Source organism: Amblyraja radiata, chromosome 21, assembly GCF_010909765.2.
Source record: "Amblyraja radiata isolate CabotCenter1 chromosome 21, sAmbRad1.1.pri, whole genome shotgun sequence".
In the NCBI taxonomy this organism is placed as follows: domain Eukaryota; kingdom Metazoa; phylum Chordata; class Chondrichthyes; order Rajiformes; family Rajidae; genus Amblyraja; species Amblyraja radiata.
In genome coordinates this window covers 34,986,595-35,012,406 of record NC_045976.1, presented here as the reverse complement: position 1 = coordinate 35,012,406, position 25,812 = coordinate 34,986,595, and the positions used below count along the sequence as shown (strand labels likewise).

The following is a 25,812-nucleotide window of genomic DNA, read 5'->3' as shown; positions in this document are numbered from 1 at the left end:
TTTTGGGTCAAGACCCTTCATCTGAAGAAGGGCCTTGACCCGAAACGTCACCTATTACTTTTCTCCAGAGATGCTCCCTGACCCGCTGAGTTACTCCAGCTTTTTGTGTCTATTTGGACTTGCAAGTGATACTGACTGTTCCACATGGCAGCAGGCCTAAGGACAAGTGACAAAACACAACCTCCAAACAAACTAAAAAGTATTTTACAAAGATTTTAAACAAAGACTGTTTCCACAATTGAGGGAAACATATGCCATCTGAATGTTGGCCAGGAAAGAAATACGTCATGTATGTGGTTGAACAGACCACATTGCAAGAGCTGGTAGGAATGCACATAATGTGGAGCAAACAAAATGAAAGTTTAGTTCAGAGAGAGAGCATGGAAACAGGCCCTTCGTCCCACCGAGTCCATGCAACCATCGATCACACATTCACATCAGTTCTACGTTATCCCACTTTCTCATCCGCTCCCTACACACTAGGGGCAATTTAATTTCACACAGCACCAGAGACCTGGGCTTGATCCTGACCTCGGGTGTCTGTGCAGTGTTTGGAAGTTCTCCCTGTGACTGTGTGGGTTTCCTCCGGGTGCTCCAGTATCATCCCACATCCCAAAGATGTGCAGGTTTGTAGGTTAATTGACCTATCTGTAAATTTCCCTTAGTGTGAAGATCGATAGACAGACAGACAGACAGACAGACAGACAGACAGACAGACAGACAGACAGACAGACAGACAGACAGACAGACAGACAGACAGATAGATAGATAGATAGATAGATTAAATAAACAAACAAACAAATTAATAAATGTGCAGGCGTGCATGCATGCCCAAGAACTTGAAGTTATTGACACTCTACCATCAACCCATCAACAAAGACAGGTTTGTGGATCAATGGCCTTCCTCTTCTAATAATATAATAATAATAATAATAATATATTGTATTGTCATTGCACATAAGCGCAACGAGATTTGGTATGCAGCTTCCATCCGATGTCATAACGTAAATAACTAATAAAATTTGGATTTAGATATCCCGAGAACATGGATTGTAAAAAGAACAGTAAAACAGTCAAAACAATTCAACAGACTAAAGTGCAGATGTGTCTGTGCGACGTGACCATCCGAGGAAGACAGTCCAGGTGGGATGGGGGGCACTCAGCAGGGCCGGTTCAGAGCCGCTATAGCTCTGGGAATGAAGCTGTTCCCGAGTCTGGAGGTTCGGGCGTAGAAGGCCTTGTAACGTCTGCCAGAGGGAGTTAGTTCGAACAGTCCATTACAAGGGTGTGAGGAGTCTTTATGGATGCTGACGGCCTTCCTGAGGCACCGTGTGTGGTAGATGCCCTCCAAGGCTGGTACCTGTGTCCCAATAATCTTCTGCGCTCTGTGGACGACGCGCTGAAGAGCTCTCCTCTCCGCCTCCGTGCAGCTGAGATACCACACAGAGATGCCATACGTTAATATGCTCTCTGTGGTGCAGCGGTAGAAGGTTGTCGGCAGCTGTTGGGGCAGACCAGTCTTTTTTAATGTCCTCAGGAAGAACAGTCGTTGCTGTGCCTTCTCGTCAACAATCAGCCTCCTTGGTCTTAATGACGTTGAGACCTAGGTTCTAGCACCATTCAATCAGCCTATTGATCTCCCTCATATACTCTCGCTCTTCATTACAGTAATTTGTCCAACAACGGTGGTGTGGTAAATTTAAAGATGGAGTTGGAGCTGTGCCCAGCTACAACGTCATGGAGTGAGTAGAGCAGGTGACTGATTACCCAGCCTTAAGGTGCCCCTGTGCTGATGGTTATCGAGGTGGAATTGTTGTTGCCAATTCGTACCGATTGTGTTCTTTGATGGGGAAGTCGAGCATCCAGTTGCAAAGAGATACGCAGAGACCCAGTTCCCTGAGCTTGGTAACCAGTTTGGAGGGGATGATGGTGTTCAACGCCAAGCTGCACAGCCTGATGTATGCACTTTTACTGTCTCAATGGTGCAGTGCAGAATGGAGAACCAACAAGATCGCAATCCCCCCATCCCCCGATTATCTATTATAGCTGTAGGCAAATTGTAGTGGGGCCAGGTTCTCGTTAAGGTAGTCATTGAGGCATGTTGCCTTACTCATCTTGGGCAGCGGTAATATTGATGCCCTTTTAAAGCAGGTGGGAATCAAACACCTCAGTTACGTGAGGTTGCAGATGTCTGCAAAAACTCCAACCCAGTTGGTCCACAAGGGTTTTGAGAACACAACCAGGTACACCATCAGGTGCAGACGCTTTCTGAGGGTTTACTCTCCCGAAGGATCTTCTAACGTCGGCCTTGGTGACTGAGACTGCGATACCATCAGGGGCTCTGGGGATCTGAGAAGGCGCAGTGAATAACTGAGATGAACTGGTGAAGTGGCCGAGGCAGGTACAATAACAACACTTAAAAGACATTTGGACAGGTACGTGGATAGGGAAGATTTAGAGGGATATGGGAGAAAAGCCTAGCTTAGATGGGCATTTTGGTTAGCATGGACGAGTTGGCCAAAGAGCCAGTTTGCGTGCTGCATGACTATGACCCTAATGTTTACATTTTTACAATGTAAAAGTCATCAGTAAAAGGCCATTTAGGCCAATTAAAACCCATCACATGAGGTAGAGAATAATTAATAAATAAATAAATAACAAAAGAGATGGAAACAAAATGTGCAGGGTTCTGGAGAAAGGGAAGAGGATTGAGCTAATTGGCTTGCACTACCATAGGGGGCAGTGAGGCATGGTGTCTGAAGAGAGTATCATTAATTTTAAGGACAGAGAGATCTGAGCGCGTGTAAGCAATGTGAATTCAGGAAGATCTCACTGTGAGGGGAACCTGAGCACAGGATGTCACTTTAGGAGGTTGGGAGGGTGGAATTCTGCATGCGTTATGAAATTGTTCCTTCATGCTGCACAACCACTTTATGCAAGACCTCTGAATATTTGTAATGTCACTTGGAGCCAGTGTTTAACCCCTAGTTACACATGGGCGTGACAGGTCGTTTGGGCAGGAGCTGAGAGTGAGGAGAATAACTGGAGAGTGAGGCTTGTATATTTTGGAATTTAGAAGGATGAAACATAGAAACATAGAAAATAGGTGCAGGAGTAGGCCATTCGGCCCTTCGAGCCTACACCGCCATTCAATATGATCATGGCTGATCATCCAACTCAGTATCCCATCCCTGCCTTCTCTCCATACCCTCTGATCCCTTTAGCCACAAGGGCCACATCTAACTCCCTCTTAAATATAGCCAATGAACTGGCCTCCACTACATTCTGTGGCAGAAAATTCCAGAGATTCACCACTCTCTGTGTAAGGGGATCTCTGATGAGAGGCGATCTTATTGAAACAAATAAGATTATTAAGGTTTTGGACACACTAGAGGCAGGAAACCGATGTTGGAGGAATCCAGAACCAGGAGCCACAGTTTAAGAATAAGGAGTAAGCCATTTAGAACGGAGATGCTCATTATTATGTCACATTCGGGAATTGTAGTGAATGTTGACTTTTGATCAGAAACGAAATTATTCCTGAGAAACAGACATAATGTTCACAATGTGGACATAAGGACACCTACTGGGGACAGATCTTTCTTATCAGAAACTAAAAACTACGCGCTGAGATATTTTTGTGGGAACCTTTCTATTCCGAAGTTATAACTAAGATATATTTCAGTGAATTAATCATATGGGGAAAAAAATCTCCACCGTTTTTCATACTTTAGCTGGTGCTTTACATAAGTTTGTCCACAGAAGGAAAAGTCAAATAGGTGAATCAAACTGCTGACAGTCCATGCCTGGCTTTCACAACCATACAGCCTCTTAGCCAAGATCATATGGTGAGTTAATCTCCAAGGGAAAGGGATCATGAAGCGGGTCTGTGTTCATTATTAGTGTTTGCTGATATTTAGCACAATAACATCACCAGCAATAAAAGTTGTTTCATCAAAGCTTTAGTTAACAATATCTGACACATGAAGATCAAGAATCAAGAATGTTTAATTGTCATACGCATTAGCAACAAAACACTGACATTTTTACTTGCTTTAACAGACACTTAAACAGATAAATATACAATAATCAATAATACAATGAATCATCAGTGATAGCCAGCAATCAGACCATAATGGTGCAAGCCAAAACACGTAGTAAACTGTTGTAAACCGTTAGTAGTCCATAGTACACAAAATTGCTGGGGAAACTCAGCGGGTGCAGCAGCATCTATGGAGCGAAGGAAATAGGCGACGTTTCGGGCCGAAACGTCGCCTATTTCCTTCGCTCCATAGATGCTGCTGCACCCGCTGAGTTTCCCCAGCAATTTTGTGTACCTTCGATATTCCAGCATCTGCAGTTCCCTTTTGAACACAGTAGTCCATAGTAGATTGGTGCTGAGCACTGTGTTCAAGAACCTGATGCTCGATGGGAAGAAGCTCTTCTTCAACCTGAAGGTAACGGTTCTCAGCCACCTGTACCTTCTTACCAATGCTAGCAGCAAGATGATATATGACTTGGGTAGCGAGGGTGTTGATATTAACTGCATTCTTGAGGTATCACTGCCTGTAAACATTCTTGAGGTATCACTGCCCTTAGGTCCCTATGATGGTGGGGATGTCAAGAGACATGGTGAACCAGGCAATGTCTACCACTTTCTGCTGCCTCCTTCATTCTTGTGCATTTGTGTTAACACACCAGGCCTTGTTGCAACCAGTTAGCATGCTCTCTATTGTACACTTGTAGAAGTTCGATAGAATATTTGACGACATGGCAAATCTCTTCAAACCTCTGAGGAAGTAGAGGCATTGATGAGCTTTCTTTGTGACTACATCAATATGCTGGGCCGAGAACAGATCTTCAGAAATATGCACGTCCAGGAACCTTAATCTGTTGACTCTCTCCATTGCCATCCCATTGATGAAGAAATGTTCACTGATCCTACTATTTCCCTTTCTGAAGTCAACAATTAGCTCTTTGGTCTTGCTAACATTAAGAGCAAGATTGTTGTTCTAGCATTATTTAATCACAATATCAATTTCCTTCCTGTATTCTGACTCATCGTTACCCGTTATTTGTCCAAGATATAGGCACACATGATGAAAAATTTGACAATAGAAGCAACTAACAGGGAGCTAATACGGACATGAGAGACAGAGGGTTTGGGATCGCATTTCAGAGCTTAGGTATAGGTCTTGCTAGTGAAAAACATTATCTTTAGTGTGCTGTGATGGAAAATGGATGTGGGCCAGAGAATAGAATTAGAGAAGTAAAGCAATCATGGAGGACTGTAGGGCTGGAGCAGATGTCAGAGGTGAGGGCAAGGAATAGACAACCCAAATATAAGCTCTGCATATTGTCTGGTTCTTGATCCACAAATTTCTCCTTCAGTTTGGCATCACGAGACATCCTCCAGGTAAATTAACTATCGGCCTTTCTCCTCGCAATCATCATATGCCTTGTATTGTTGGCCCAAGAGTTTAAAAAAGACCTTCCTAATACTAAATTAATATAATTACCGTTATATGTTATTCGGTGCACACAAACGCACGCACCTTTATTTTATTTCTAGCACTTTGTGTCTCTTTTTGTAAACCAGCATCTGCAATTTGTTTTAGTTTCCCTTTGATACAGTACTACATTTTCAATTTCAGACTAATCTTATTGAAAGAAATGTATTTTAATCTATTCCCTTCATGAAAGACATTTAAATGTGAACACTAAATTATTACATCCCATCTGTGCTTCAATGAATCTGGACATAAACAAGGCTTCAAGGGTGAGCTGATTAGGTCGTGCAATTTAAGCAGCAAAATTATACCACAAGACATGACAATTACTTTCCTCGGGGAGAAGTTTAACAAATGTCTCTTCGTAATATTAAATATAAAATTTACTAATTGATTTTCCATACCTCATGAGGTCAATCAATTTCCACATCGTCTGAAGAAGGGTCTCGACCCGAAACATCACCCATTCCTTCTCTTCAGAGATGCTACCTGTCCCGCTGAGTTACTCCAGATTTTTGTGTCTATCCACATCTCCAGATATTTTTAATGCGTACCAAACAGCATCTAAACCCCAAACCCTTCTCCCACTCCAGAGACAAGGATATAATCTATGCTGGCACTTCGATGCCTCAGTGCTTAAGGTACTACCTTCGTATGGAGTACTAACACCAAGCTCCCAACTCCCACTTGAAGATCCTATGGGTCCTGTTTGAAGAAAATCAGGGAAATGCCTTCCAGCCTTCACCAGTATTTACCCTTCAACCAACATGGCTAAATCAGATTGTCAGGCCATTAACACATTGTTTCTTGGAGGACCCTTGTGTGCAAATGTGTTGCTATACTTCCTGCAATAAAAAGTGACCACACTGTCAAAGCAATTAATTGGCTGTAAAGTGCAATGGGAAGGCATCAATTTGGGATACACATGCTGCCAAATTTAACTCTTTGTTTCTCGAGGGAATTTGGGAATACATTTCTTTAAAGAGGTAGAGAATTAAGAGCAGTGAGATGGAATTAGCTGACATAGGGAGCAATGAAGGCAAATGCCACAGGTGTGTGTGCAGGGTATCAAGATAATCACATACCAAGTCATGATGATTTGACTCGTCTTGAGGATGACTTTGGAGGATTGGAAGATGTGTAGGATTTATTTTATCATGGGGTGGCTGTCATACACCAGCTACTACATGGTGGGGGGGGGGAAGGAATAGGAAGTTATGCTGAGGGAGTTGGATGAGGAAAGAGGAAGTTCAGAGGAAACACCAGCATTAAGAATAGACCTCCATATATGCTCCATAGATGCTGCTGCACCCGCTGAGTTTCTCCAGGTTTTTTGTGTACCTTTAAGAATGGACCTGTTTCTTTGTGGTATATTTGTTCTTTGATCTGGTGTTAAATATTTGACTTAAATTTAAAGACAAATGCTGGATTTTCCTGGAATGTTGCTCCAAAATGGCATCCTCAACAAACTGCTAAATTAGCTTTTATTTAATTCAAGGTTGACCTTTGCTGTGCTGAGCTCACTTAAATCACAGCAGTACAGTTCAGTGTATAAGAGTCTGTGGGTCAGTGCCTGGCAACCTGATTTGAGGATGACTGAACCCAACTAGATTTTAATGAACATTCAGCTTGGATTGAGTTGCTCAGTTCCATGCCAAGTCAGGAGGATTTGCCTAATCTTGAGCATGACTTTGGTGAACTGGAAGATGACTGTACAGGAATTATTTCATCATGAGGTGGCTGTCGCACACCAGCTGCTACATGGGCTCAACAAAATGATGACTTGGCCCAATACAAAGAGGTAGGGCGATGGGAGACCAGAGGGTCTGCTGCATAGAGTTGGCACCAACACATATACAGTTACACAATCTAAGTACACAGCCCCATTCAGACCACACACATGGCCACAGTCATAAGAACTGATCTTTTCCTCACACTCTCAATTTCCACCAATCTTCAACCCCCTCTGTCTAGTGTTTTCCTTTCTATCCCTCACTCAGTCTAGCACTTATCCCTATGGATGATGGAAATGATTCGGAGAGAGCAGTCACACAAACTGAGCCTCTGCCTTGCGCAAGAAGCCATAGTATTTGTGTGTTTATCCTTTTACATTTCTGTTTAATGGCGACTCACAGCATATTAATGGTGATGATTCAACAATTGTAATTCCACTGAATTGAGAGGGAAATGGTTAGACTTCACTTTGTTGGAAATAGTTTACTTGCATGGACAAAATGTACGTTATTATTATTATTTTTTATTTTTATTTATTAGAAGTACAATACAGTGGTACCTTTTTACAGGTTCCCAAAATTATGTTAACATATTACATTCTCTGTACAACTTCCTTTTTTTTTTTAAAGAGAAAAGTAGGAAGAGAAAAAGAAAAAAGAGATAGTAAAGAGCGAAGAATAGGCTAGTGTGCGTAAGTAAAAGGCAGAAAAAGAAAATAGTGCGTTATTATTTGAGGTGTTGCAAGTGGAATTCATTATTGTCATGAGAACATCCCAACGTCTAGCCGTCTGATACATGTGTCATTGTTTAATTAGCTGAAGATGGTCATCGATGCACAGTAACGCAGGTTAGGCTTGGATGTAACACCATCCTTGTTGATATAGTCTGTGGCAGCACTTGCTCAAATTACTCACAGCATCAGCACTAAAATGGGTGAGTTGTGGACAATTCTTTGGGTTAAACTGTTGATCTGCTGCAACAGTTTGTGATCTTACGTACAGTTTGCATTCGTCAACAATTATCTTATGCATATATTTCTGTCCTTATATTGTACTTTAAAAGCACTTAGTCTAACTTCACAGAACTGTGCACACGATCACAAGAGAGCAGAGTGAAGTGAACCTGATTACATTTGTGATCTGACTGTTATTTAGTTCGACCCTGGGCTGAAGTCCTCTAAACAACTGCAGAACAGCACTTTTTTTTAGACCATTGCTGCAGTCAAGGATAAAGGATGTTTAAAAATGTTCATATTCTCACTTCACTCCAACAAATCCAAGTTAATGCTACCTGGTCACCTCTTCCTGATTTAGCCCATAGTTGATCTTCCACGTTAGGACAATTGAGCCTCAGATCTTACAGGATATCACACAGTAATCTTTCCTAATAGCCACCCTTCGTAAGGCAAACTGGCAGCAATTTATTTGACTGTGGGAGGGAACTACATTGCAGACCAAGCCAAAGATCAAGACCCTTCCAGGGTCACTGTATAATGAAAATAATGAATGTTCTTATGTCAAGCCAGGGGAAAATTGAAGTTAATTGTTCCATCTTAGACAGCACATGGACACTGCTTAACATTCTGCTGCTCTATAACATGAACAATATTGGACATTAAACGCTATGTTAATACACAGCAAAGTGTAATTAGGTTTATACCAGTATTTATGTTCTACAAAAGCTTCTGCTCACCCTTATTCACCTCAGTCTACCAGCATAACCTTCCATTATGTTTCCTCATCTAGATTTTCTTAAATGAGTCATTTTACAGCCAAAGTAGTTGCCTGTACCAGAACATGTCAGGAAAAGTGTACTCGGTTATGAGCCGAGGGGGGGTCAGATTAGAGGTAGTCAAAAGGACAGACTTGTTTGCATTACCTATTCACCAATAATTTGTCTGCTATTATAGTGATCTAATGAATAGTATATTACTTGGTTCTAAAAGCTGTGGTCATTCAGGCAGGTGTGAGTTGTGGGATCCATGAGCAGGCACAGACTCTTCAGTTGTTTTACTTTTCACACTTACTGATCACTTTTTTATTTATTTATTTATTCCGAACAAGTAAAGACATTAAAGACATTAATAGTAACAAAATCGAAATTATCAAACAATTGGACATTACAATCAATATTTACAAAGCAATGAAAAGAACAAAAGCAAAGTTCCAATGTCCAACTCTGTGTCTGTACAAGCTCGAAAAGGAGTGAGAAGAATAACTTAATAAATCTCACCCCTTTTCCCCAACACTTCTACCATATTTAAAAATCAATGAATTACTAATAATACTACCCTAGGCAATTTCCCATAATACCTACAGACATATATATACATACAACTATTATGCACATACAAACTTCATATCTGAAGTACCCAAACATAAGTAAACAATAGTAAAGCAATAGATAAACATTAACCCCCACTTGTCAACCATCCCCTCCATCCCTGTACCCCTTGAAAATTATTTTTTTATATATCATTTTAAAATGATTCATGTTTGTGCATTGCTTTAATTCCCCGTTCAATTTATTCCACACTCCTACTCCACAAACCGAAATACAAAAGGTTTTTCTAGTCGTACGGACTTAGCGGTCCCATTAGTCCTCTTATTTCCTTGCAACCTATTGCCTCTTGCGTACCTATCAACTTATCTTTGGCTGTTTCGCAACTGACCTACATCAGAGGTAGTTTACAACAGCCAATTAATCTACCAGTACATCTATGAGATGTGGGTGAAAACTGGGAAAACCTGTGCATTCAAAGGGACAAATTCCATACATTCAACACCCAGGGTCCCAGTGAAGCAGCAGCACTAACTGCTGTGTCACTCTGTTTGACAGCAACAAGGAGGCAGTGGATGTTTCTATAAATTAAGGACATGTGAGGAGGGCAGCAAAGAGTTCTGGTTCCTATTACACGAGCAAGGGCTCTCTCATGACTGGGTTGTGTAACTGATCCTCAACATTGAAACTATTCATGAGGTTCAAAGGACATTGTAAAAACAGCTTATGAACTCGAGGTGAACTCTTTGGATCAACTTTTGCTATCAATAGTCTCTGTAGGTTTCAGTTACAAATCAAGAGTTTTCCTTCTAGTTTAAAACTGCTTTAGTCTTTTTACTGTAGAGAGACGCCATGTTCAACTTGTTGCTGTGAGATTTGCACCATCGGAGGGCAGCGAAGAGCAGCAAAGAGATTGGAACAATCAAGCACGAGAATTACTGAATAACCTGTGATTGTTCTTACAGCAGAAAATGGTGCGAAGGAATCTCTCAAAAACATTCAATAGTTTAGAGTAACAAAAAACATTTCTAATGGTCAGAAACTAGGTACTGGTGAAAGAAATCAGATAGCTTTCCTGGCAGTCATAAGGGGTTGAATGGTCTCCTATACTGCAAAGTTCTATCTTCAATAACACAGTTGTGGTATTGGCAGCCATAGCAAATTCCTTTCTCCTCATATTTCCTGCTCTTGACACCTTTTCATTGGAATGTGGTTTTGATCCCCTAGACTCCACTAGTCTTTCCTCCATCATTAAAACTGCATTTAGCCGGCCACTCATATGGTGAGGGTATGAGGAGGGGCGTTGGGAGTTACTCACCCTTTACTCAGCAGTCTTGTCCACAACAGAGTGGTGCTATTGTGGGAAAGCATGTGGTATTAATCAGTCTGGGATTCCCTCCCTAACCGCAGCATTGTAATCCTCAGTTTTCTTGGTTACGAAGGCACTGGACAGCAAAATGTATTCCAGGGAAGGAATGTTTTCTCGTGTTTCTGAATTCTTAAAATTTATCATCACACCCGGACCATATTGCCTTGCTCAGTCCCTCCCCATCTAACCTGCATCTAATGTTTATGCCACATAGAAACATAGAAATTAGGTGCAGGAGTAGGCCATTCGGCCCTTCGAGCCTGCACCGCCATTCAATATGATCATGGCTGATCATTCAACTCAGTATCCAGTACCTGCCTTCTCTCCATACCCTCTGATCCCCTTAGCCACAAGGGCCACATCTAACTCCCTCTTAAATATAGCCAATGAACTGGCCTCAACTACCCTCTGTGGCAGAGAGTTCCAGAGATTCACCACTCTCTGTGTGAAAAAAGTTCTTCTCATCTCGGTTTTAAAGGATTTCCCCCTTATCCTTAAGCTGTGACCCCTTGTCCTGGACTTCTCCAACATCGGGAGCAATCTTCCTGCATCTAGCCTGTCCAACCCCTTAAGAATTTTGTAAGTTTCTATAAGATCCCCTCTCAATCTCCTAAATTCTAGAGAGTATAAACCAAGTCTATCCAGTCTTTCTTCATAAGACAGTCCTGACATCCCAGAAATCAGTCTGGTGAACCTTCTCTGCACTCCCTCTATGGCAATAATGTCCTTCCTCAGATTTGGAGACCAAAACTGTACGCAATACTCCAGGTGTGGTCTCACCAAGACCCTGTACAACTGCAGTAGAACCTCCCTGCTCCTATACTCAAATCCTTTTGCTATGAAAGCTAACATACCATTCGCTTTCTTCACTGCCTGCTGCACCTGCATGCCTACTTTCAATGACTGGTGTACCACGACACCCAGGTCTCGCTGCATCTCCCCTTTTCCTAGTCGGCCACCATTTAGATAATAATCATTTCCTTCACAAGGTTTTATTAGGTTACAGACAGTATTAAGGAGCATTAATTTATCACAAGAGCAAAAGAATTGAAACCACAACCAAACAAAACTGTCAAACAAGATTAAAGCAGGCAGTCTTTATTTATACTTGGCACAAAATGTTATGATGTTTTAATGTATGCAAAACCAGAAGAAAATGTTTACCACTGAAGCTGACATGAATCAGGCCCCTCTTCTCAGTAAAGCACATATTAAATATACACCAAATATACTTCCATTCTTTCCTGCAAGTTTTGTTTTATTAAAAAAAAAGACATTTACGGGTCTGTAAGAAACTTCCAATTCATTTTAATCTGTCAGTTGGTTCAAAGAGGTATGAAGTCCATCCTGGCAGTAAGTATTGAAAACTACCATCACCCAATCCATTGGATGTAGAAGGAGGGCAAAGCCAGGCAGAGGTTGGACATTTCTTTCTCTCCTTTTCTGTTAAGTATTCTGCACCTCCAACATCTTTACAGGATAACTCCCACTAGAGGGAACATGAGACTTGCCACTGTCGGAATATTCGGAACACCTTTCTCGATTTCTCTGAAAGAGTCTAACAACAAAAACAGTATATGAACAAGGCCTGCTTGACTCAGTCTTATGAGCATTGAGTCGAGGGATCAAATGGTCTCCTTCTGAACTATTACAATTCTATGGATTACTTGGCATTTTGCTGCAAGTCTAGTTAGTCCGAAACTGAAAAGCATGAAAATGTCAGCACAGAATTGCACAGCTCATCAGTTGTGAAGAAAACAGTCTGCCTGACGAGGAACCTAAAGGGAGGACAATGCCACCCCCATCTTGGATGGCGGTGTATTTCCTCCTCATCCCCCTCAGTGGTTCAATTCACTCTCTGTTCCAGCAGGATCGCTGTACTTGCAAAATTTCCAGTACAAAACATAAAAAAGATTCATGTTGAATGCATCATATGAATGGTACCGGAGGGATGACTGTGGACACAAATAAACCACCCTGCCACAGAAGGCTATGGAGGCTAACTCAATGGATATTTTTAAGGCAGAGGCAGACAGATTCTTGATTAGTACGGGTATCAGGGGATATGGGGAGAAGGCAGGAGAATGGGGTTAGGAGGGAGAGATAGATCAGCCATGATTGAATGGCAGAGTAGACTTGATGGGCCGAATGGCCTAATCTGCTCTGATCACTTATGAACTGTCTGATTCAACAGGCAACACTGGCCAATATGGCTTTGGTCATGAGCTCGGCACCTTTCCAGCATGTGGACGAATGCTAAAACAAACAAAGGTTAAATATTTCTCTCTCCCTCCTTCTGGTGAGAACTCTACTTTTGGCATCCAAATTAAGCAGCTTTTTAATATGGGAGATGGGCAACAGGCCAGGGCATGCTACCAGTGTCTGGGAATCTAATGGATGCTCAGACCAGACGTCACAATGATCAAAAGATGTGCAAATGAGACAGGCCATCGATAGAGTAAAAGCAAAGCCGGCATTGTACTGATTTTCTGCCACAAGATGTCAACGGCACTAATTGGAACTGCTTATAAAATCAAAATGTTTTTTGTCCTAACTCCTTTCACTATCTAGGATTCCTATCGGTTGAGAGCCTGCTGCACACTCCATTGTGGGTCAATTGACAACAATGCAGAAAGGGGAACTGGAAAACAGTAGTTGGAACCATGTTCTGCAAGGAATTCATCCTTTTAAGGAAAGAGGACTACGAGCAGCCTGCTAACCGGAGAAAAAGTGCTACTTACAAAGCTATCCATGCCCTCGTTTGGGCTGCTGGATCCTGTCAGGGACAACAGAACCTCAAGTACCGTAATCCAGCTGGGCTCTGTCTTCTCACGTGACCCAGAGGTCAAGTACTGCTTCTCTGGCTCAGAGCTGTGCAGCTGATCTTCTGGTTTCAGTTCTCTTCGAATCCAAGGACACCATTCCCTGTGCTGGGAAACAGGGTTGAAGTATCCCCGGACACTATCCTGTAAAACAGTCATATAAAAATGGAAGAAATGAAATCAAACTAAACCTCCCCGAACAGCTCGCTTAGAATCAACCAGCATATCTTTTGGACTTCCAAATTTCCTTTACGTCCACCTTTCACCTCCTAGATTCTCCTCGTCACAGCATAATTCCACCGATTGTGATTACTTTCTTCTACCACCACCAAGTGATCATTATTATCCCAGTTTCATACAATAATAGGGTACTGGAAATATACATAATTGAAATAGACCTTCTGCCCACCCCTTCTATTTCCTGAAACCGACCACTGGACAAAAGAGAGACACAATGACCCGCAGATGCTGGCTTACAAAAAGAAATCCGCTGGATTCTGATGAAGGGACCCTACCTGAAACATCGCCGATTCGTGTCCTCCAGAGATGCTCCCTGACACACTGAGTTACTCCAGCATTTTGTGTTTTATTTTCCCAGGACAAGATAGGTGTTCAGCTCATTCAATCAGATCACAGCTCATCGGCACCCAAGTTTATTTACCTACATATATTTTGTACCACTCTCCAACAAATATCTCTCTCAAACTGTCTTTGCAGCTCCAACTATCCTTCACACACAGACCTTTCGGGAAAGGGAGTTCCAGATTTCCCCCACACTTATCCCTCTCATCAGCTCATTGCCAGTTATGTCCATGAATATTATTTCTACAACTTACCCACCATTGAGGTTAAATTTACTGGTGTGCAATCTAGCACCTTCTTCTGTGGTAAAGAGTGATTTCAAATGTAAGTTTGGTTTCCACAGCTACTCCCTTTACAGCAAGGAGTTGATTTCCTAATTTTACTCTGAATGGCTCCACCTCTCCTACACAAATCTTTCCCTATTGGAATACCAAGGACTGTCTGTGTATTCCTTAAATGTTTGATTTCAATCTTTTCTCTTGCTGTCTCTTTGTTTCTCATTTCCATTTCTTGTTGCGTGGACTTTCTAAATCAGCCTAATTCTTTGTCATAGGCACGTTTGTCTACTCCATTTTACACCACTTAAAATTCAAGGAGCTCTGGCTTTACTGTCCGCATCCTTCTTCCTCATGGGAATACATAGATACATAGAAAATAGGTGCAGGAGTAGGCCATTCGGCCCTTCGAGCCTGCACCGCCATTCAATATGATCATGGCTGATCATCCAACTCAGTATCCCGTACCTGCCTTCTCTCCATACCCCCTGATCCGTTTAGCCACAAGGGCCACATCTAACTCCCTCTTAAATATAGCCAATGAACTGGCCTCAACTACCCTCTGTGGCAGAGAGTTCCAGAGATTCACCACTCTCTGTGTGAAAAAGTTTCTTCTCATCTCGGTCCTAAAGGATTTCCCCCTTATCCTTAAGCTGTGACCCCTTGTCCTGGACTTCCCTAACATCGGGAACAATCTTCCTGCATCTAGCCTGTCCAACCCCATAAGAATTTTGTACGTTTCTATAAGATCCCCTCTCAATCTCCTAAATTCTAGCGAGTATAAGCCAAGTCTATCCAGTCTTTCTTCATATGAAAGTCCTGACATCCCAGGAATCAGTCTGGTGAACCTTCTCTGCACTCCCTCTATGGCTATAATGTCCTTCCTCAGATTTGGAGACCAAAACTATGTACCTAGACTAGGGAATACCTCCACTTTAAAGATCACCCACTGTTAAATATAGTTTTGCCTGCCAAGCCGGTTTACCCAATTCATATCTGTTCTCATCCCATTTAAATTGGTCCTTTTCGAATTGACTATTTTTTACCATGAAACAGTCCATATCCTTTTCCACAAATATTCAAAACCTTCTAAACTAATTCAGCATTGAATCAAACAAGATTTGGCAATGGAGACATGAGGGACTGCAGATGCTGCAAACTTGAGCACAACACCACGTGCTGGAAGAACTCAGCGGATCTAAAAACTGAAGAAGGGTCCCAATTTAAAAAGTTGCCTTTCCATTTTCTCCACAGATGCTGCCTGGCCTGCTGAGTTCCTCCAGCAATTTGTGTTTTGCTCAAGGTTTGGCAATGACAGGTGACAACAACAAAAAAATGGGCTGAAGAGATAAGTTTTAAGTATCTTCTTGAAGGAGAAGAGAAAGATAGAGAGAAAGGATAGGAAAGGTTTAGAGAGATATGGGCCAAAGGCAGGCAGGTGGGACCACTGTAGATGGGGTATGGTTAAGTTAGGTCGGAGGGCATGTTTCGGATTCTAGAATAAGGATGACATTTTAGAGCCAGGCAACTGAAGACATGACTATCAACAGTGGAGTGGAGAGAACAGGGATTGAAGAGCTTCAGAACTGGAGGTGACAATGAGCTAACTAACTCAGGTATGTAGTTCCAGTGCTATGGATCTACCAGTGTAACAGTTTGGTAGCACAGTTCTCCCTAGCGATCCACCCACACGCACTGCTACTTACGGAGCTGGTGGATGAAGACAGACGCAGACGCTTTGGCTTCCTCTGTGGGCTGGAAGGGACATCACCCTGGCCCATGCTTCGAGTCACAGGCCGCTTGATCCGCTGGAGCGGACTGGTGTTTTCTGGTTCACTTCGATCGACCAAAGTGGGACTGTGGGCATCTCGACTCCGTGTCCGAGCCCCAATAGGCATAGGGGTGATTTCGTGCTGATGAACAAAAAAAATCACGGTTTTTAGAAAGGGAGGATGTTATACGATAGGAATAGACCAGAGAGTTAGTGGTACCTGTTCACCAGTCTGTATCTGGGCAGCGTCCTGGCTTCGTGTAATCATCCTACGGGGAGACATGGCAGAGGGAGTTGGCATTGATGTTTCTGATCTGTTCTCCTGTGGCGAGGTACCATACACGGGACCGTCAGGATCACTAGCTGAGCAAATGGTGTCAATCTGCTGAAAGCTCCACAGGCCCACCTTCCTCATGCAATACGAGCAGGTGATGACTGGCAGATGATGGAAATCCGAGGAAGTTCTAGTCACGTTGGAAATAAAGTAGAAAGTTATATAAATGTGATGCAAAATGCTGGAGTAACTCAGCGGGACAGGCAGCATCTCCGGAGAGAAGGAATGGGTGATGTTACGGGTCGAGACCCTTCTTCAGACCTTTCTCCCTCTGCCACGTCTTCCCGCAGGATGATTACATGCTGAGTTACTCCAGCATTTTGTGTCTACCTCGATCTACCAGCATCTGCAGTTCTTTCCTACACAGATAAATATGATGGTGAAAATCCCACTTAGATATTGATGCAAATTCCCACACCACAAGCCCCTCAACCTCCTCAGTGACTTAGTTGGAAGTTACACTATCCAGTGGGGCACACAGTCCAGCATTTCTGCATTGCACAGCTCCATGACTCAATAATGCTTACTTGATAATGCCTTTTATCAGTTCAGATGCCAAGTAGAGGTTAATTCCATCTCTCCTTCATATGTAGATGTAAAGGTCCCATGGCATTATTTCAAATTGTACTTTGGAGAGCACCCCAGGACAATACTCATCCCTTTATCCCATTTGCATATTTCTTTTGGTGGAAATTTACCCTGCGCATTTTGGCTTTTGCACATTCTACATTCCTTGAAACAATAGCTGTTACTCTTTACCCTTGCTAAGGAATGGCCAAACGTTTTAAATAAACAAAGTTGGCCATTGTCTGTGGAATTGCATCGTACCATCAGCCTTCATTTTGTGGAGATAGGGAAGGAGTAGCATTGAACTGTCATGAATAACTTGGGTGATTAAACCATAGGAATGGTGAGGGATAAAGGAGGCAGTGGTGAAATGTTTCAAGATTTAGCCAATGATTCCAAGCAGGCACAGGTCCATGAAAGCAACTAGAAACTACTAATTTATTTTGGATTCTTACCCAGCAGTCCAGCCGGACAGAGCAAGGACACAGGCCGAAACATGGGCAGGGAGCAGATCACCACTGCTCTTGAGCACAGGACTGTCATCTTTAGTGTCAGACTTTAATTCGTCTTCTACCAACTGCAACAGGAGGCTGATGGTTTCTTCCTTGATGGTCTGTTTGAGAGCAGAGCGGTGGTTAGTGATGCATGTACTGAACTGTACCATTGAATTCCAAAGAAATAAATCTGATAATAATTCCCAGGAATATTGGATTCATAACCATTGTTTGATTCAAGGCCAGCACACCAATCAGTTTTCAACTGATCAACTTAGTAACATAGGAATATGAAAGACCAGTAGATAGTGATCTATTACAAAGAAATGTAAGGAGCCAGTCTGTCAGTAAGCTATGGTTCAGCAGGAACTTCACCCATCTGGTGACCAGACCTTAGTGAACGACATCAGCACACTGCCCCACCACTAAAAGAGAAAGCTGTCCTTCATTGCACTACAGATTGTCATCATTCTGTTCTCTGCATGAAAATGAAAACCCACTGCATATTTTCCTGCACTAACCTGTTCTTTGTTGGCCATCTTTAGAACTGTGGGAACTCGGATCAGCTCTTTCATATCCTTTCTCAATCCCTTTAAATCCTTGACTCGGAAAATCTCAATGAAAAAAAAAACTTGTCACAGCTCAAAGGAAAGTTTTACTTTAGTACAGGTTTTATCTCCAACTTATTATTCACCCACTGCCAAGTGTGGAGAATTCTCCCAAGCTGTTTTGATTCGATGTATGGAGTCAATTTCAACTTCCTGTTACTAGAGAACTTCATCTATTTTAATTACCTCAATGCGGATAAGAAAAATCCCATTAAGTATTGTCAAAACCTCTGACTGAAGGAAAATCTAACGTGAAAGCAACCTAATGCTGCCCACAGAATTATACCCCGGCAGAGAGACAGGAGTGGAGTGGGAGGGCAAAGTCAACCTGTCAAACTCACCATCACTCCGAGGTCATCTTGTTTGAGGACCGGTAACTGTGTGTCCAAGACGCACAGACACTTGAACCGCTCCGCCATCTCGTGAAGGAGGGCTGCTGGTTCATTCAGAGGTAAAGTCCAGAACCGATCTGCAAGGAACATGGAAGAAAAATTTAGTCACCTACATAGATGCTATTCAGCCCTTCACCTGCTCCAATCAAAGTTAAATAAAATCAACATAAAAAAACAAGGGCCCGATACTGACTGTGGGTTGAAAGTATTTGCAGATATGAGCACAGTGAAGAATACAAAAACATTCTACATATCTCTTCCTACCTCACCTGGACAGGGACTGTCAGGCCAGAAGCAAAACTTCTTGTGTGCTGCTTTCAAATCATCCTGCAGCCCAGCGAGCCTTTCTTTATCTTAAAGGTAAAAAAATGCACATAAATGTGTATACGTTTTAAGTAAATCACTCAACATAAAACCAGTTGAGGAAAAATCTGAACGATTCAAAAACAGAAGACACCCATCACAAGTTTAATATGACAAAAAGAAAACAAAGAAGACTACGAGAGAACATGAGAGTCATTCAATAAGTTGACAATGTAAGACACTGATGCAGGGAAAATGTAAATGAGTTCAAGAAAATGTATTTTAGAGGCACAAGGGATTGAGGGAGAAGGGTGCGAAATATATACTCTGCACAGTTCTCATCTACATATTACATAAGGGAATTCGAGTAGATGCATACAAAATTAAAGGGTGATACCAGGATTGGGTATAACAGAACTCTAAAGCCAAACAGCATGATGTTTCCTTCTCCTTAAAATAGAAAAGTGAGAGATGACCCAAGTTAAAATTAAACAGATTTGAAAAGACAGCCGTGCAGATGATGTTTCAATAGTGTAGAATTCCTAAAATGGGGGGGCATATGGATAAATCCACCACTAATTTCATCAAGGAATATATTTTACTATTTTTTCCTTGGCGAATCGCTAGGATATGAACTTACTAGCACAAAGTGGATGTATTTAAGAGGAAGTATACAAGAATAAAAATAATCTTGTTGATGGGGTGCAATGAAATAGGGTGGAACATAACAGCCAACATGAACCTGCTGGGTTGAATTGGCCAATGTTCATCTCTAATTTTAATGTTATTTTTGAAAATAAATAGATTTTGGAGAGCTTTATTCATGCATCATTGAGTGGTGGCAGGCATTAGGTAGTGGTGGGGGGAAATGAGTCCCAAACCTTCACTGGTCTGTACAGGGTCAAAGCCTTCAACAACATTCGAGCTTGTCCGTTTTGTGACAGAGAGGAGATTGACGGGTTGCGAAAAGGAAAATAAAAACAATTTATAAAGGAACAAACTGTTGAGTCAATATAAAACACACATCTTACACTTGTTGACGTCCTGTAATGGATGCAGAGTCGCGCACAGGAAAGCTTGACAGCTGAAACACTTCAACACATCGCATTCAATATTGGTCCAGCCGTACTTAGCACAGTGCAAAGGGGAGAGCTCAAGGGACATCCCAGCCCACTTGAATGAGTAGCTTTGTCAAGAAAAATGTGCCTTCTCCATTTATTAAGAAGCTTTCTTAACTTTGTGCACAACATCCCCTCTATGGGTTTTTTCCCCTCAATCTGTTATAGAATTAATGGTCTCTGATATATACAGATTGGGAGCATGATTGTATTTTAAAATTTTCATATCAGGCATGTAGGAGGGGGTGCAAGCGTTATCTCTCACTAGCTGGCTGAACACCAGAGGCTCAAGTTCATGCTCCAATCCTTTCCACATATCAGGAATTATGTAGTTTGCTCAAAGCTTTTCTTCAATTCCCCCCCAAGATTTTCTTACTTCTACTCTGAAGGTGTCGACTCACTGCACCCTTCAAAAGCCATGCATGAATGGTCGTTCGTTATACACATATTTTACGGGCAACCTATCCAGCCATGGGGAGCATCAGATAGGAATCGGGTTGTAGTTTTCCAGTACGTTACTGGATAATCGTTGACACAGGAACTCTGGCAAGCTGCTGCCACCTCCAGCCCTTCACCCAACTTAGCACAGTGTGTGCGGTCGTTCAGCTAATTCACCACAAATTACTACTTGAACTTTGGCACCCTCCGACTACACCAATGGCACCTCATTCCCTGCAGCTGGCATTTCATATTTAAATTTACGTTAACATTCCTTTTAATTATTAATCACTTCCCGCTTTTACAAGAGACATTCATCCAGGAGGCAGAAAAAAATGCTGGAGAAACTCAGCGGCTGAGGCAGCATCTATGGAGCGAAGGAATAGGTGACATTTCGGGTCAAGGCCCTTCTTTCATCCAGGAGGCTACTATTTTGCCCTTCATGCTTGTATTGGTCTAAACCCTTCAATAATCTGGAGTGGTCTTCCTCCTGTCCATTTTAAATGGTCCAACAATTAATAGTGTATTTACAAGTCACACAAGCCTTCCTCCACCAAACCAGAAATTCAACAGCTCAAAGTTGACCAAGAAACCACTGCTTCTGGCATTACGTGGCCCTGAATGCTTTTTCCACTCAAGTATAGTTTGCACTCCATAACTAGTATCATACAGTACAGAAACAGGCCTTTCAGCCCAACTCATCCATGCTGACCAATTTGCCTCTTCCAGGCTAGTCCCACTTGCCCACATTTAGCTCATGTTCCTATCAATGTACATGTCTAAGTGTCTTTTAAATGCTGTTATGGTACCTGGCTGAACTACTTCCTCTGGCAGCTCATTCCATATCCCCATCACTCTCCGAGTGAAAACGTTGCCCCTATTAATTCTTTCCCGAAAGCTATGCCCTTTAATTCTTGATTACCCTACCCGAAGTAAAAGACTCTGTTCATTCACAATTGTATCACTGAGTGTACTGGTTTGTAATACTTAACCCTGATGTCTTAGGTGCACATGTCTATGAGTAAATAACAACATTGAAGGATATTGTGAAAGTTTCAACCCGCGAGTAGAAAGCTTCTTTATTTGCAGAATCACAAGGAGCAGGCAATCCTGGCAAATCACTGTCATCAGGTGATTCAAGGATGGAAATAGACTGATCGCTAGGAAACAAAGATAATAACAATTAGATACCAATACTACAGTGTTAGAACTTCTACTATCAATGTAATGGCAGTAACTTAGGTTTATTTTTGGGCAACATCAGATATGAATAGTTAGTAGCAATGGTGGCTCAGTGGGCAAACATGTTCATCAGAAGTTAGCTGATTGAAGCTCTGCTTCAGAGACTTGAGCATATAAACCAGGCTGACGCTCCAAGGTAGATTGCAGGCTGGTGGAATGGGCATATTCCAAATAAATATGAAATATAAAATTTAATCCTGAGCAATGCTAAGTGTTACATTTGGTAGGAAGAATGAGAAGAAGCAATATAACCTACAGACCACAATCCTAACCACAGCGAGGCCCTGACATAACTGCTAATGTCAAGGCTAAGACATTTGCACCTTGTTCGGCCAGAAGTGCTGAATATATGATTCCTCCTGAGATTCCCCTTCATCACAGAAGCCAGTCTTCAGGTGCCTTGATTACTTCCATGTGACATCAAGAAATGATAAGAGTGGTTACAACAAAAACCTCTCAGTCCAGACAACTTCCTCGCAGTGGTACTGAAAACTGACACTCCACAACCTCCCTGCTCCAAAACAGTTACAAAGCTGCCACCTACCTGACACTGTGGAAATCGGTCCTGTTCATTAAAAGCAGAACAAACCCAATGCAGCCAATTACTTTGGATTCTGTCTATGTCTTAATCAGCATCAAAGTGATGGAAGGCTTTGTTAACAGTGCTATCCAGCAAGGCTTACTCACCACTAACTAGTTCACCAATGTCATTTTGCATTTCACAGGATTCATGCCTCTAGACCTCTTCAGAGAGTTGTTTCAAATTTAAATCCAAGAACTTAATTCCAGAAGTGAGGCGAGATAGCTCTCTTTGACATTAAGGCAGCATTTGACCACGTATGGCATCAAGGTTTGAAGAAGGATCCCTACCCGAAACTCCATCTGTCCATGTTCTCCAAAGGTGCAGCACGACTCATTGAGTTACTCCAGCAGTTTGAGTTTTTCTTTGGTACAAACCAGTATCTGCAGTTTCTTGTTATTACACAGCATCAAGGGTGATTGATAAAACTGAAGTCAATGGGTATCAAGGAAAAAATATCCTAGAGGGTGAAGTCATACTTGCACAGAGGAAAATAGTTGGAGGTTAATTATCCCAGTCCAAAATATCACTATACAAGGTTGTCAATGTATATTCCAGGCCTAGCCAATGTTAGCGGCCTCTTTCGTGGCCTTCTTCCCACCACAAGGTCATAAATGATGATCATTGCATAATGTACAAATCTGGTTGTAAGTCCTCAACAATTGATTCAGTGCATTCCTGCACATAGCAAGACTTAAAATAGCTTTTAGTCACGGGATGATAAGCTGTAACTAACATTCGCACCAAAGGTTTCAGACATACATCTGCCCTGTTGACAATGGTCAATCCACCTACCCTTGATTTTCAATGCCGTTACCATTGCTGAAACCCCATCATCAACAGCCTATGGATCACCATTGACAAAAAACTCAATAAGGTTAGACACATAACTATTGTTATGACAAAACCAGGTCAGAGGCTATATATTCTGCAGCAAGTAATACAATTCCTGCCCAAATTCCTTCCACTCTCTACGAAGCATGTCAGAGTTATAGCTGAATACGTTCCATTTGCCTTTATTCATCTCCAACACAATCCAGTTACTCACCCAGGCTAATCTGACAACATTCCAAAAGCTTTGATCTTTACCTCATTCAGAACAAGAGCTACAGATTCTCCCTTTAGCCAGGCACCATCTTGACCTGGAGGCATTCCTGATCTTTCATCATTGCTTTACCTAAATCCTGAAACTCCTCAATGCAACATTACTGTGGAAATATTTCCATTTTCTCACAGGCAATTCATGCTGATCTTTGCCAGCAATGCCCAGTGCCCCAAAATTAATTATTATTATTTTAGAACAGACAAATTTGAGATTTTATGTGCGTTTTTGTTGAAGGAGGCTGGACAGGCTGAGAAAGTAGTTGAAGTACACAGCAGTCATGGCTTAATATAGTGAGACATAGAGTATAAGAAAGGAAATGTTGATAAATCTTTATAGAGCAATACTCAGCCACTAATTTACTATCTAGAAAATAGATCTATACAACACACTTTAGGAAAGGCGAAAGGTTTGTACTAAGGGTGCAGCACGAGGATTGTTCTACTTGGAACAACATATATAAAGGGATACGATAAAGGTATTTAAAGTTATCAAGGGGTATAGGCAGAATAGAAAAAATATTCCATCAACAGGTGTACAAGAACCAGGGAATATAGAATGTCACGAGAGAAGATAAAACTCAGCATGGTTTAGGGACTGCAATGGACTGCCAGAAGTGGAATGTCCTGTCCAAGAGAACAAATGAAAACAAATCAGACATCAACCCGCTGTTATTGAACTAACTCTGAATAAACAGAACTGCATTTTATGGTGAAATCTCTGGATTGGGATGAACTCACGACCATCTGACCCAAGAAGCAGGTACAATTGTTTGGAGATCCACCAGAGGTTAGCGGATGAGAGAGGGTATCTTGACTCTTCTCTTTTGCAGTTAATTCTCTTTAGCAAACGCCACAAAACTGATTTCCCTGAATAATTTAGTGAGAAACGATCCCATGAGACAGAATCGTGGGACTGGCCCATTCATTCTCATATCCGCGCACTAACACCCCTGGGAAGAAAAAGAACTCAGAAACGTGTTGAATTTACGTCTCTGCGATGCTGTCGGACAATAGTTGCCGCACTTTCTGCGGAGTCTCGGACACATTTCTGTTGCTTGTTGAAAGAACATCACCATCGCTCCCGCATGCCGCCATCTTCGGTCCCACAGTTATCGGCGTCCCGGCCGCAACAAGGCGTCCCGAAGAAAGGTTCCGCAGCTCAAGCACAGGACACTTGAGATACATAGAAACGCATTAGAGAGCAATGATTACCATCGAAAGAAGTTTAAAAATAAATATTCCACTTTAAACTAGATCAATAAAATACCATTAGATCGTCATGTAGATAGCTGAGTCTTTCACTAATCCGCCAAAACAATGCAGGACAGAACTATTTTGGGTATATTCTACCTTTATTTGCTTTGTAGTTGACTAACGAATAGTTCTAAGGAACTCACTGGTCTCGTTATATTAGTTTACTTCCCTTCCTGGAAAGAATGAGATTCTTTGGAATATGCAGAATAATATCTGGGCCGTGTAAGCAACCTTAGGTGAAAAATAAGTTGTTTTTATTTGAATGTTTTCATTTATTGATTAAACAAGTGAAGGTTATTTGGTAAACATATAATTATCTAGTTTGGCATAGTATGTCAGAGGTTCTTTATTTTGAAAGAAACGTCGGACTAAGGCCCCGTCAAACTTGATCTCATGAAACGACACAGAAGAAAGGTAAGCAAGTTATCCGCACAATCAATTTCACAAAAACAAATCTGTCACATTACTGCTGTGTGAGTTTGCTGTGAGTATACTACCTGTTGTGTTTTTCGTATTAAAATACTAACCTCACTCAAAGCATGTTGTTGCTGTAAATATTTCAGAACCTCATAACGATACTATTTACCTGCAAGTGTTTATTTAACTGAGTGCATTTAGGAATAATGCAGGGACCTTCAACTAAACTAATTGTTGCTGATACCAAATGTGACTCTTAATAATTAGCTAATGCCAACAACTTTCTGTATAAACTAGCTGATATTTTATGCTACTGGCTCAGCATCTTCAGTTCTAATTCTTCCTCCGCAAGATATGTGAACAAGATTTTATGCAAGGTTTCAGTTTTCCTAAATCTTATCCTGTTTTATATTTAAATTCAGATACAATAAAAGCTCTGCTTTCCAAATCAGGATGTTACTGTTTAAATGAAAATGTAAAACCAATATTAATAAAGCAACTGTTGAAGTTTAGTGTGGAATAATGGATCGCTTTTTATGGAGTGTGGCAAGAGATTTTGTAGAAAGAATGTACTATTTTGTGATAACAAAATGTTTTAAAAGTTTTTACTATTATGAA

General features: G+C 41.7%; 1 protein-coding gene across 2 annotated transcripts; it reads right to left on the bottom strand.

Annotated features, from left to right (window-relative positions):
- Positions 1–11,967: 11,967 nt before the first annotated feature.
- zc3hc1 (zinc finger C3HC-type containing 1) lies at positions 11,968–24,676 on the bottom strand. 2 transcript variants are annotated; one of them, XM_033040055.1, is made up of 11 exons: positions 24,512–24,676; positions 21,643–21,757; positions 20,073–20,223; positions 19,008–19,091; positions 18,688–18,815; positions 18,260–18,352; positions 17,700–17,857; positions 16,564–16,807; positions 16,279–16,485; positions 13,635–13,859; positions 11,968–12,451 (listed from the first exon to the last, which is right to left on the bottom strand). In XM_033040055.1, the coding sequence occupies exons 1-11, from the start codon at positions 24,616–24,618 to the stop codon at positions 12,383–12,385; spliced, it is 1,581 nt and encodes a 526-aa protein (XP_032895946.1). In that variant the 5' UTR covers positions 24,619–24,676; the 3' UTR covers positions 11,968–12,382. The 2 variants fall into 2 exon arrangements, with proteins under 2 accessions (XP_032895946.1, XP_032895947.1); XM_033040056.1 differs by lacking the exon at positions 18,260–18,352 and having other exon boundaries at positions 24,512–24,675.
- Between the last annotated feature and the right edge of the window lie 1,136 nt (positions 24,677–25,812).